At 43.1% G+C, this 14,457-nt stretch overlaps 1 protein-coding gene across 4 annotated transcripts in view; it reads right to left on the bottom strand.

Moving 5' to 3' along the window:
* Nucleotides 1-320: 320 nt before the first annotated feature.
* The window catches only part of URB2 (URB2 ribosome biogenesis homolog), a 43,960-nt gene continuing 29,823 nt past the window's right edge, over nt 321-14,457 (bottom strand). The window contains exons 8-11 of one of the 4 annotated variants that reach the window (XM_049881190.1): nt 13,828-14,070; nt 10,416-10,503; nt 7,249-7,388; nt 321-1,376 (exon numbers count right to left, since the gene is read on the bottom strand). In XM_049881190.1, coding sequence (XP_049737147.1) covers nt 1,179-1,376; nt 7,249-7,388; nt 10,416-10,503; nt 13,828-14,070 — 669 coding nt within the window. In that variant the 3' untranslated portion in view covers nt 321-1,178. Of the gene's footprint in view, nt 1,377-7,248; nt 7,389-10,415; nt 10,504-13,827; nt 14,071-14,457 lie in introns of those variants that run through there. The other 3 variants (XM_049881189.1, XM_049881191.1, XM_049881192.1) reach the window with 3 other exon arrangements.

Here is a 14,457-nt window from a genome sequence, read left to right as displayed (position 1 = left end):
CATCTCTTTCCGACTGCAAACCTCTCTGGGGTTGGCTGCATATAAGCAAACTCCTGGTTAATTTCAAGGCATGGCCCTCCCACCAGGGCCAGAAACTGACCAATCCCCTCTTGGTAAGGCACAGTCACTTCATTTGCATAAGTATATTGACCAATTCCTGCAAGGCACATAAAATAGACCAATCACAGGGTAGGCTGCGGCCCAGGCCAGATAAAAAGTATGAAACCATCAAGTTGTTTACAGCTTATCCAGGAAATATCAATTGGCCTGGACAAAAGTAACAAACCCTCTGAGGTAGAAAACTAGGGCAAAGGTAACTCCTCAGGGCTTAGGGGGGAAATCTCTCAAGCTGTTTTTCCGAAGAACCAAGGCAAAAAGCCTCATAAATTAACTCATTTCACCAAATTTTCTTCCGTTTTAGTTTTATTTTCTAAGGTTGTTACACCGAAAACACATTACTTAGGTAGTAATAGTAATTAAAAAAAAAGATTATTTCTTAGACTGAATAGAAAAAAACATTCTGACATGAGCTGGCAGGAGCAGGCAGGAGACATGAGCCACAGCACCCCCAATGAAAGCCTTCCATCTGAGTAGCAGGTGCCACCACCCTGCCCCAGAGAGCCCCAAGCTCACAAGGAGTCACGGGACGCTAATTCTCCCCGGCTCAATCAGGAGGTGTGTGCACAGGGAAGACAGGAAAAGTGGCATTTCACAAATACTTCCCATGTTACTCAAATACTTTAAAACGCAAAGATACGTAAATAGGACTTAATTATATACCCAATTATATGTATACACTTAATTACAGATACCTGAAGTTAAAAAAAAAAAACAAAACAAGTTCTACATAGTTCCTAGTGGGGGCAAGGGACGCCAAACCACTGAACCAAAACAAAGAACACATTTGGAATGATCATAAGATAAATAGAGCAATTTTTTTTTTTATTAATTTCATTCCAGGGTCTTTTTTCAGGATTTTATTATAAACTTACTACATAAAAAGGCATATTAAAAAATACTCAATGAAAAAACCATGACCGTAAGATACATTATATAAATCCCAAAAGATTTTTCACTTATTTCAACATTATAAATTATAACATGTGAAGTCTTTCATTCTCCCAGGACTTCCCCAAAGCCTTTTTAAAGCACCAAGGTAGGTATTCTGAAGCGCAGCATTAGACAGTGTATCTTTTCTCGCCTTCGTGTTTAGCTTTGTGATGCTTGACATAATCACTGTACAGCTCTTTAAAGACTTCTCTCACTCCTGGCTGCAATGAGACCCTTAAGAATTGGATGTCCCGTTCAAGGCAGAGGTCCAGGATGAGATAAATACCCTTCTGCAAAAGGTCTTTCACAGCTGGATACAAGGTCACCTGGGATAGAAAAGCACACCTTTGTAAGAACAAACTGGGGAAAGAGATCACACGATACATCCCACCAAAAACGTCCTTGGAAGAATCAACAAGTAATTTCAACTTTAGCCTACAAATTGAGAAAAGAAGACATTCAATTTTAAAATATAATTTTGCATGTGACATGAATAATTAAATACTTATATTGAAAAAGTTCATATTTGGGGGAAACATAAGCTAACTCAAGCAAACAAAAACCTGGAATAAAATCCCAGGAAATCGCAGGGGTAGGGTAGCTTCACTATTCATTAAATGACGCCTCCATGTTTACCATTAAAACTGGAATTTTCTCACTTAAAAATCTTAAAATAACAGCCACCTGCACATTGTATCACATTCTTCCACACTGTCAGTCACCCTGAAAGCTTCGCTGACTTTGGTACAATGGCAACAGGTTTACTAAAGATTGTGACCTCCGTCTCACCCCAGAACAGGGCAGACGGGCAGGCTCAAAAGCTCTCAAACATTATCATAGGCCTACAGGAGCAATTAGATCACTGCATGCTAACCAACACTAGAAGTGATTAATGAATTGTCAGCAACAGCACAATGGACTCTGAATTCTTAACTGCCTTAGAATTGTTGGACTGGTCCCTGGGCCTAAGGATACATTTTTTCCCTGAAATTCTGGGTTCTCTAAAATCAGGGCAAAGCACAGGGAGTGCAGTCCAGCTCCAGCTTGGCTGTACCCGATCTTGCACCTAAACTTTCAGATCAGAGAGTCAGACTAACCCCGGGGCAAAAAGGCCAAGAGAATGTGCTCTCTCCCATTTACCAAATTTTTGGACAGAGGGTTCGATGCCCCAGTAGCTGAAACCAAAAAGGGTAGTAAGGCACCAGCTGATGGGCCTGGAATTGGGCTGCTTCTTTATAAATGTCTAATGACCTGAAAGAGTTAATGCCTTTCTGTAAACACACAGCTTCTAATGAGGATATTATTTCATAAATGCAGGTAAGTTTGAATCATGAAGGCAACCATTAGGAAGTATATTCCTAAAGAAGCAATTTGTTTCTGTCACTAAGATGATGCTATCCTTCAAAGTTACGGTCCTTCTCATGTGACAGTTCAAACGTTTTCTGACAGGTGAGCATCTTAAACTTCCCATTTTATAGACAAACTGAACACTCCAGGGCTGAATGTCAGACGGCCTCTCTTCAATTTCACAGTAAGGCAGTGACGAGGGAAAAAAAGGCTAAACCACAACAAACAAGCACAACCAAAGAAGCCATGGGTCTTACTCGGAGAGGAATCTGTAAGTTGGCTGCGTACTCATTCATTCAGTCATCACTTGCTAAACAGAGAATTCTCCATCTAGAGGTAAACAGGAGGTAATTGGTACAGCTGAGGTTTGAACCCCGTCTGTCTGAGCGTACGTGCAACAGTCACATTCCGAAACTCATGAAAACAGAGCAAAACGGCCCAGAGCTTGGCTTGGCGCTAAGGCAGGGCAGGAGCGTTAAGACCACACAGCCACGTGACATCTTCATGTTTTGGATAACTTATTTATAAAATAAAGTCATTTTCTACAACACTGTGATCACTGGCCAAAGAATGAAAACATCTCTAAGTAGCTTACAAGGACCTCAGGCAAAATAAGCAGTACAAATGATTCACTCTAAGCTGCCACCGTGGTGACACAGTGGTACATTTGATGAGGAGGTAGGAGAGAAGAGCAACAGTAATTTCAGTGACACACTTCCACTGCTGACAAATGACTGCACAGAAGGCACATGACAAACAGGGTCTCCTGGCCACAACCACTGAGAGATTCCCCGCCACTAACACCCCACCACAAAAACACGAGGGAAGTGCAAAGGGGGTGTGTAAACGTCCTCAGCTCACACACACAGCAAGGCTGGCCTACACAGAGCAGTGCTCTCAGTAGAAGCCTCTAATGTGTATGGAGTGTTTCCATTATTGAATAAAAACAAATGAAAGATAAAATGTAGACTGTACTGCCAATGAACTCTGGGATGCTTCAGTCTTAGGTGATCCCCAAGGCCTTTAGCTTTTAAGATTAAAAAAACAAAAAAACTGATAAGCAAAAATCAGATATGCACAATGAGGCCAGGAAACCAGAGATTTTTTACAAAGTAAATTTCAGAATAATAGTAACTTAAGAGTTCAAATTTTTGCTTCCCTTCTTGATCCCTGGTGAAGTGAAATCACTACATCTCACTTTATTCTTCAGTAAAAGAGAAAATAATAAAAGCTTTTCTCTCAGCAAAAGCTTACATATTATTAATGACTCAAGTGCCTGGGAAATACCAAGATTCTATAAAAATGCTAAACAACTCACAGGAAACCAAACCGTATGCCCCACTCTCTAAGAATAATGTAAGGGGTCCCCTGTGCTGCTGCAGGTTAAACCCGCTGCTACCTAGGGCCCGTCGGCTGCCATGCCTTCATCCCAGCCAAGCCCACTACCCATGTAACTGGGGTGAGCAGTCAGTGGCTGAAAATCATTTGGCAGCTATAGGTTTATCCTGGAACAGGAACTGGGATGAAAGCTGACACAACACCGGCTATTTTCTGAGGAAACCCATCAGCCTAGCCTCTCTTGGGAAATGCTGACATTGCTAACGTTAACACATTTACTAGTGATTTTATTACTATTCTGAGAATGTTTACTAAATGGGGGAGGGGGTGTTTTAGGTAGAGATAAAAGACAAAACTAAATGTCTATCTTTATACACACAGCTACATATACACATGCACACATGAACACCACACTTTGTTTAAGCCTATGTTATTCCATTTACACAGAGTAAGGCTTACATAGCCTCAGATTTGTGAACTCCTGTAGTACTTTTTTTTTATAGTAAACTTGGAAACCCTGGTGCCATACTGGTTGAGAGCTACAGTTGCTAACCAAAAGGGCGGCAGTTCAAATCTATCAGGTGCTCCTTGGAAAGCCTCTGGGGCAGTTCTACTCCATCCTATAGGGTCGCTATGAGTCGGAATCAACTTGATGCTAACGGGTTTGGTTTGTTTTTTTGGTAGTAAACTTACTATAGGTCACACAGGGCCTTCGGAATTTTGAAAACCGCATGCCAATACTGCAAAGTGAGACAATGTTGAACACTGAACTAATTTCCCAGAATACTGAATCCAGCATGTCAGGGGAACTTGAACAAAGGTATTCCACCTGTATCTCCTCCTTGTCATCGACTCTGAGTGTCTGAGCACAGCACACTGTTTTTCAGGCCCACAGGTCACAGGGCACGCTGCACACCAGGTGATTCCACTAACCCCTGACCACAGCTGACAGGACGAGGGACAGGAGCCTGGCAAAGGGTCACTAACCCAGCATCTCTAACACCATCAGAATGTCATCTCCTCCCACCACAATGTGAACTTGGTCTCTCTTATGACCCCAGGGCTTAAAATAGGGTTGAGTACCGTCAAGTAAAAATATTCAGTGATGGAGTGATGGGCATAAAAGATGGACTGAGTAATGCAGACTCTCTCAGGAACATGAACTAGCAATCAAGAAGAAACTACAAGACCATGAGGAAGAGAGTTGTGTGCAGATGAGGCTACACATCCGTGACAGGATGAGTGAGGATCAACAAGAAAGGGGGAGGGAGAAGAGCTGAAGGAAGGAAGCCAGCAGAGTGAGATAGAAAGACATAAATAAGACCACTCACCCTCCTGCTTGTCACACGTAGAATTGGGTCCAGCGAGGAGGGGGAGGTAGGGAAAATTACTAACTAGATAGAAGACACTTGTTAATACTGGTGAAGGCAATACACGATATAAGGGAAGTCAGCACAACATGACCAAAACAAAGGAAGACACTGAGAGGAACGCAAGAATAAAGAGCAACTAAGGTAATTACTATAATATAGACAATCCTGCAACAACATTATTAACAATAATTCACAAATGGATACCTAAGTAGATGGGTATGCTAAAGAGGTATGGGACGGTATAAGGGAGCATACCCACCTGCAGATATAGGTTTGGTTGTGGATATTTCTACACATATAATTGTAGGTGCTGCATGTGTATTAATATAGACAATAGAGCACACAAGGGGTACAGTCATGGAAATTTCTTAGACTTAACCAAACACCTCATGCGACAAAGTTCCTAGGCTTGAAGGCAAAGGACCATGGACTCGGGAGACATCTACATCAATTGGAATTGGACAACACAGTTCATAAAGAGTGTTCTGCGTCCTACTTTGGTAGGTAGCGTCTGGGGTCTTAAAAGCTTGTGAACAGCCATCTAAGATACAACTCTTGGTTTCTTTCTGTCTGCAGCAAAGGAGAGTAATGTAAACCAAAGACTCAAAAGAGCAATTAGTCCACATGAACCACAGCCTATACAACCCTGAGACCAGAAGAACTAAATGGTGCTCAGGGCAACCACTACGGACTGCTGTGACTGGGATCATAACAGAGGGTCCTGGACAGAGCAGGTGGAAAATACAGGACAAAAAAATCAAATTCACAAAAAAGACTAGACTTACTGGTCCAACAGAGACTGGAGGAACCCTAGAGGCTATGGCCTTAAGGTGTCCTCTGACCAGGAAATGAAGCCATTCCCAGAGACCACCTTTCAGCCAAATAATACAAGCCCAAAAATAAACAATAACACCCAAGAGGAACATGCTCCTTAGAACAATCAATTATGAGATGAAAAGGGCAATATTTGCCCAAAAGCAGAGATGAGAATGCAGGAAGAGGTAGAAAATCTGGACAAAAGGAAAACAGGGAACCTAGGGCAAAAATGGGGAGAGTGCTGATGCATTGTGGGGAACATAACCAATGTCATGGAACACTTTATGTACAAACTATTCAAGGGGAAACGAATTTGCTCTGCAAACTATCACCTAAAGCACAATAAAAACTTTTAAAACAACAAAACAAGAACTGGGTCCTGCAAAGCTATGTATGACGCAGCCTCCAGCCCTCCCTGCTGCTTCCCCAGGCTGCCCCTTGCCAGCACCGCCCAGCTGACCTGCCTCCCAGCTTCTCTGTCTCAGGCTCGCTCTGGCTGCACCTCTGCCCAAAACGTTCTCCCCCAGACATCCCTGCAGCTAACCTGTAGCTTCACTGAGGTTCTGGTCAAACATCACCTTCTCAGAGAGCCTTTCCTGACACTCGGAAACAGCAAGTGTCGTATTTATTCTCTACCCCTACACTAAACACTGATGTTATACTACATATGCGCTTAATATCTCTTTCCCCCACTAAAGTGTAAACTCTACAAAAGAAAGGATTGTGCCTATATGTTCTTCACCACTGTTACTTAGCACACAGAACAGAGTCTCACACCAAGTATTGCTCAGTAACTTGGTGTTGAAAACAAAGAAAGGCAGCTGAGTCACTTGAACGACAGACCCAGGAGAACAGATCCTAGAATTCCTGCCACTGGGGAATCCCAGGACGCTGAGGTCTAGAACTTCTTTCTGGTCTCCATAACCCTGGTCCTGGAGAGCTCCCGTTCTTGGATCTCGGTGACATTTCATCTCCCTTATCACTCACCAGACTAACCAAAAACAGCCCCAAGACTTGTGCTGCAGCAAGAAGACAGAAGCAACAATACCACCTTCTATATGACCAGCCCTGCTGAGCCCTCTGAATGCCGCCTTCTACATGGCCAGCCCTGCTGAGCCCTCTGAATGCTGCCTTATTCCACCCTCACAGTAACCCTGCAGAGAGGCTGTGAAACATCCCATGGTGCACAGGGCAGCACCCAGGGCAGTGCCCACAACAAAGACTTACCTGGTCCGGAGCGTCAGCACTGCCAAGGATCAGAAGCCCTGCTACAAAGGACTAGAGATGGAAACACGTGGTGAAAGACACTTAGCCCGGATTTTACCTTCTGCGCCTCTGTCACGTACTGGGACACCATGAATGGGGAAAACACGGTAAACTCTTCCGCTTTGGCTGCGATGTGGCTGTACATCCTTTCAACCAGGCGCGCACACTCTAGGACCACTGTCAAGTCGTCTGTGCTTCCTACCAACATCAGAGCATTGCCAAACAGGTCAGTGCAAACAGTGCGTTTTATGCCTTCCAATTTTATACTTTTACCATTAAAAGAAAAACCAAACCCATTGCCTTGAGTGGATTCTGACTCATAGTGATCCTATAGGACAGAGCAGAACTGCCCCATTGGGTTTCCAAGGAGCAGCTGGTGGATTCGAACTGCCAACCTTTTGGTTAGCAGCTGAATGCTTAACCACTGCACCACCAGGGCTCCACTTTCACTATCAATGGAAATTATCTCAGGCCTTCCATTTTTTCTAAACTCTTTAATTGGTCTATTTTACAGACAGTAAGGGAGAAAAGATACATCCAAATATTTATATACACAACTAAGGAAAAAACACAAAATACTCAAGAGTCTGTGGGCTTTTTTTTTTTTAATTTTTACTGTGCTTTAAGTGAAAGTTTACAAATCAAGTCAGTCTCTCATACAAAAATTTATATACACCTTGCTATATACTCCTAACTGTTCTCCCCCTAATGAGACAGCACACTCCTTCCCTCCACTCTCTCTTTTCGTGTCCATTCGGCCAGCTTCTGGCCCCCTCTGCCCTCTCATCTCCCCTCCAGACGGGAGCTGTGTGGCCTTTTTTTTTTTAACTAGAATAGATAATCAAAGAATTTTTAGGATGAAATCTAGGACTGCTATTGTATTTAACAAGAGATAAATCTTTATAAGGAAGGCTTAAAATACAAAATTATCTTGAATGAAAAAAACGTTTACTGACATTGTATGATTAAAACCGTCAGATGCCCTAGTTCTGTCTTTGCCTCCTTACGTTTCAGAAATTGTACCAGGTTTTCCTTTTACAGGCAGATAGATAATAAGACACAATTACCATCATTAGACATAGCTCCTGTCTTCTCATTTCTGACTCCTACTTCTTCCCATCTTAAGATGCCAGCATTACCCAAACCCTTCTGACAAACTCCACCCAAGAATTCTAAAAGCCTAAAATACCTGGCAGCTCAGGGTACACCCCACTGCCCCAGGCCATCGCACACAGGTGGGAAAACCCCAGGAAGCACCAGGGCACCTTCCTGGCTTTCATTCAGCACAGTGACACATCGGTTTTTATAAAATTCTAGAAAATGCAAACTAATCTACAGTGACAAAAAGCAGATCCATGGCTGCCTGGGGTTGGGGAGTGGACTGCAAAGAAGTAAGAGGAATCTTACGGGAATGATGGAAATGTTCTTTACTTTGACCGTGGTGGTGGTTTCGCACACATACGTAATTGTCACTCATTAAATTGTATACTTTAAATGGATGCAGTTTGTTATACATAAATTACATCTCAGTAAAGTTGATTTCTAAAATGCAAAATACCTTTTTGAATACTCTGAATATTCGTATTTGAAGACCCTGAATATATGCATAAACATTTTAATTGCACATATATGCATTTTTTCAAGATCAATTTAACTTTATAGAGACATTATATAAATTGTTAACATTCTCACTGGACATTTCAACAGGCAGTAAGCTTTAGTGATGTCCTTAATATTTACTATTTCTTCTCTCAATATACTCATGCTGTTGACAACATGAATACCTGGCATCTGTTACTTCAGCCACAGATTTAATGTCTGATCATTAAAAAAAAAAAAAATAGATATCAATAAAAAGAGTTAGAACTCTACTCGGGTAAGCAATTAATACATCCAGGGAACCAAGTCTTGGTAGATTACAGACGACCAAGCTATGCTGATGTGGATGTCAGCAGGGAGCAACAGATGCAGAACTTGCCCCCGTGCTCCCCCAGGAAAGGTGGCAAAGGACTGCTCCAGGTGCAGCAGGGCACCCCTGTGGTAGAGTGTACCAGGGCTTCCTCTCACCACTGCTCAGCATGCCCCAGGTCACTTGGTCTGTCCCGCTCCTGTCCAGGCCAGCACCACTATTCAGATGGGAGCGCTTTCTTGCTGAGGTCAGACGAGGTCTTACAGGCCTCAACATAGTATGTGTAGGTAGCGACCACCAACTGGGGCTGACATGTGAGAGGAAACTTATCTGCCCATCCTGGTCCTAAATATACTCACAATGTCAAACAGACCAGCTATGGGAGAGACGGAAATGCCCAGAGCTAAACACAAATAATTTGGGAACTCTTTTCTCCACAGTCCAGTGTTAACTATGCCTTTTCTCTTTTCTAAAAAGTTGATTAGGTCAAGTAGCTATTGCTTAAAGTGTCAAGTCTGAACCTATTAAACTGGTTCATACGATGGGGAGAAGTTGAGTCCCACTCAGATATTTCTCACAGGGTCTCCTCTGACACTCTCAAAGCTATCAGGCCTTCTTTGTGGTTCCTGAGCATCCCATCCAATACTCTATCCTCCTGCTTAGCACATTACATGGCCAGGACTGGTCCATGCTAGGCAAACATGAAATAGTGCAGTATTCAAATCTATATACGGTCTCAGAAAGGTGCAGACTTCTTAAAAACAAGAATCTCTGGAAAATTAAAAATTCACCAAGAATCCAGACACTCCAGTGATAAATGGCTTGTAAACGTAAGTCGTACCACTGCCACAGGGCAGCGTTGGCTTCCCTGGTAAACAAAACGTCCTGCCAAGCTCAGGCTGGCACTGCAGCTCCAGGAGTCCTCCCGGCTACAACACGAGCTCACTCTACAACCACTCAACCAAAAGCTATCGGAGGGCTCCAGTGGGCTGCAGTCATTTTTGTAGCCCCTGAAGCAGAGTATGTGCTCAGTAAATATTTCCTGAGTCTAGATATTATTTTTTCCAAATAGGACACACCACATGCATTCTTTGTTTTAGATGTCCTGAAAAGTGACACTGCAGAGTTCAGAAATAACCTAGTAATCTGAGCATTTTTCTTATTCAATCAACTGGATACAGCTGAGTTGCTGAGTCAGAATCGATTCAGTGGCAATGGGTTTGGTTTTAGGTATAGTTTTATTTTCAGCAAAATATTGATTCCATGATAAGTACATCTGAAGGAGTGCATCTGACGACACGATTACTTTGAATTACCTTTGTCTTTCTGTCGCCCTTCCTGCATAACTGAAAACACCAATCTATTAAAAGAGTTCAAGAAAGAAGGGATGGCTTTCAGCATTACCTGTAATAGCAACAGACAAGAGAATATAAAACCATGTAAATAATTATACCTCACGTTTTTTCTGTTTTAAAGGCACTCACACTTTTTTCCTTCCTACGTGTGCCCAATCTCCTTTCCTCCTAAACTTTCTGGAGTAATTGCTCACCCACTTTTGTTATTTGACACCTTCTTTTTTTACCCTCGCTTTAGGAGTCTGGGGCCAGGAGTCCATGAAGAATAGCTTCAGGAACCTACCTGGTTTAGAACTGGTTGAATCTGTGCCTTTTACTGTAAACTGTTTCTAACCATTCTGGAAATGGGTGAAATAAATAATTAAATAATTAATAACCAATTTATTCAAGTATAATTGTACTAAGAAAAAGATTACATGAAGCTAATGTACCTAAAATGGGGAGTAAAACTTCTCAGTTAACGGTGATGAAAAGATTTAAAACACGCCTCTTATATATTCAACCATCCTTAGGCCATGGTTACAATCTCCAGTACAGCAGCCACTAGCCACATGTGCCTACTTAAATTTAAATGAACTAAAATTTGATAAAATTACAAATTCAGCTCCTTAGTTGCACTAGCCACTTTTCCAGACACATGTGGCGAGCAGCTACCCGGTGCAGATAAAGAACACGTCCACCAGGCTAACAGTTCTGCTCAACAGCACAGCTGATTCTTAGAAGGAACAGAGTAAGTCAAGTGTTGCAATCATTTCCATTGGTATAATGTATCCAGAAGCCCTGGTGGCGTAGTGGTTAAGTGCTATGGCTGCTAACCAAGAGGTCAGCAGTTCGAATCCGCCAGGTGCTCCTGGGAAACTCTATGTGGCAGGTCTACTCTGTCCTACAGGGTCACTATGAGTCAGAATCGACTCGACAGCAGCAGGTTTGATTTGGTTTGGGTTTTATAATGCATCCAACCAAATTTCTTAATAACACAATACTATATCCTTCTTGCCAAATTGGACTTTGTAGCACGTTCAGAAAGAGGTCATTTTTGCAAAAATATTCCAGAGCTTCAACAAATGTCCCAAGGACCTCTCTTAATCCTCTGCTATCTTGATTAAAAGCACACAAATCTGGGGCCAGAATACCTGTGTTTAAATCCTGACTCCTCATGTGATCATGGGCAAATTACCTAACCCTTATGACCATTTTCTCATCTACAAAATGGCGATAATAATAGGTTGTCAAGAAGCCTTAGTGAGTTAAAACATGTAAAGTGCTTAGGCTGGTACCAGCTGCTGGTCTCTCTGCTAGGTATACTGGCTTTGCTGGCTCCTTGCTATACCTTTTACCCTTTACCTAAGCAGTTTCTCACCTGGTATTTACGTGAACCCAGACCTACTATCAACATCGCCAAGGCAGTGTCAGCCTGCATGCCTCTTTCCCCAATTTGACTTCATAAGTGGTATATAAGTGTAAGCTCCCATTATTTGTTACGTCGTTCTTTTTTGCCATACCATGTCATCATCCTTGTCAATTGTTTCCTTTCATTAAATGGTCTAATTCCACTAAATTGTCACTTTTTAATGGTTCTGCAGGAGATTGAAGCACTTTCTAATATTATGTCCACTGACGACATGAACTCCTGCATCTTCTCCAAGATCTGCAATTTCAGTCTGTAATTGGTTTGCATAGCACTTACGGACACATTAAATCTTAACATTAGTAACTGGTTTGCATAGCACTTATGGACACATTAAATCTTAACATTAGTAACTGGTTTGCATAACAATTATGGACCCATTAAAATCTAATAATCAGCAAGATGGGCAGGGTCCAACTGGGGAAGGCTCTGAAGTGAGGTCCAATATTCTAAGTACTTAATTTGCAATAGAAGTTTTTTTAAACTGCATTGCTGGCAGGTCTCTATCCTTAGAACATTACAGCACTTAATATTTGAATGTACATGTGTATATGCGGTGCAATGGATCACTTTTGGGTGGTTTCGGTCTTGTAACACCCACCCAAGTGATTGGGCAGGTCTGATTGATAGGGTAATTGTAGCCCACCAAAAGGATTGGTCAGTTTTGCCATCCCAGAGGCAAGAAAGAGAAGATCCCACCACCACCAAGGAATAATAGCCAGGAGCCAGTATGTCCTTTGGACCCAGGATCCCTGCACTGAGAAGCTCCTGGGACCAGAAGACGGAGAGAGAGAGAGAGACCTGTAACACTAAAGGCAGTGTGAAGCAGGGGCAGAGACTCGGCAGCCAGAGATGATGGCACAGTGGGCTTCCTGGCCCACAGAGAGAAAAAGCTGAGTGCCTTTGGGCAGAGGCCAAGGCCAGGGAGAGGTGTGCCTGCAAGCACGGCTGGGGAGAGGCTGTCCTGAAGGAAGAACTGTATCCTGAGCATTCCTGAGCCTGAATTGTAACTCTTACTTCCTTAATAAACCCCATAATCATGAGGATTATCTGTGAGTTCTGTGTGGCCACTGCAGTGAATTATGGAACCCAGCAGAGTAGCAGAGAGCGCTGTGGGAGGGACAGTTGGTGTCAGAATTGGTAAAGATGGCAGAGACAGGAAGCATGTCTGACCTCTGCCTTATAGGACTCAGTCTTGGGCTGTTGATCCCGATTCTCCTTCCTCTAATGAAGGTGGAGGAGGCCACACAGCACCCCTGCCCTTTTTACAGTGTATGTGCATATACAATAATATTAATGAGCCCCCACTTATCGGTCACATGTATGGGGGTACAGTGAGAAAAAACAATGGTCGGCAAAATCAGCAGCCTTATGTCTAAGATGCATATGCACCTGAGTGAAATGGTCAGACCATTTAGCCCCTCTGGGTTACCACCTACTTCCCAGGCTTGCTGTAGGGATGAAATGAGAGTCAGAGCAAACAGTCAATAAACGTTAGCTGAGCTAGAATCTTTTCTGTGGGACATTTACTCCTACTTTGAGTTTAATTTAAAAGGCAGGATACTATGAAATCAGGAACTCAGGGTGTCTCACTCCCTATACCCTTCTGAATTATAAACCCAAGAGCAAATCTAAGCAAGTAAGCTACTCATTTAAGTACGTGGTTTGCAAAGACAGAGTCATTTCGAAAGAGCTTCCTTAAATGGCTGGCACGCACACTGTTCAGAGCGTCAGATCCAACACAGATGAACTCACCGCAACGGCCAGGTGTGAATGTCCAGCATCGTGTGCTTGGGAAAACCACTCTGGCCCTGGAAATTACTAGAACCAAGAAGTCCACTTCGCAAATCACTACTTTTACCATCCTGTAGCAGCAGAGTTTTACTGCTGCTTTTCTGAAGGCTGAACTCACCCGGTGCTAAAAAGAAAAAGCCACCCGGTGCACTCCTCCCCTTTCTCCCTCACCTTAGGGTGACACTGCAGGATTGAAAAGAGCACGTTGTGAATCCTTGGGAAGATGCAGCCGTACTCCAAAGGCTTCAGCCGATCCACGGGCACTGCCAGGAGAATGCTGAAGGCCAGACTGACGTGGTGGGGGTTCTGAATGACCTCCTCCCCCTGCCGCAGCAGCAAAGCCAGGATGTCTAAAATGGGCCCCACAACCGTGAGGATCAAAGGCTGCTCCTGGCAAGCCTCTCGGTTTAGCAGCTGCAAGGAAAGGAATGGAAATAAAGATGAATCCTCAAAGAAATGATGGGGGAACAGAAACACTGAGTGACCGCGGTGAACATGCCTAGACTCCAAAATGAACTGATGTCAGTCAACAACCGTGCAAACAGGCCAGAAGGCCCATGTCTAGTCTCCAGGGCTACCTGCTAGAGACTTAACCTCTTTGGCCCACGATTTCTGTTGGATTCATCGACTATGACAATAAGTAATTTCTTATAAAGGAGTTGATTCATGCAATTTCTCAAGAAAACTGCAGACAACTTGGTCGCACGGCACATCAGATATAAACCAAAACCAAACCAAACCCATTACCATCTAGTCAACTCTGACTCAAGGCGACCATATAGGACAGAGTAGAAATATCCC

This window comes from Elephas maximus, chromosome 3, assembly GCF_024166365.1.
Source record: "Elephas maximus indicus isolate mEleMax1 chromosome 3, mEleMax1 primary haplotype, whole genome shotgun sequence".
NCBI lineage: Eukaryota > Metazoa > Chordata > Mammalia > Proboscidea > Elephantidae > Elephas > Elephas maximus.
Note: the sequence above shows the minus strand (reverse complement) of the source record. Positions and strands in the feature narration are given on the sequence as shown.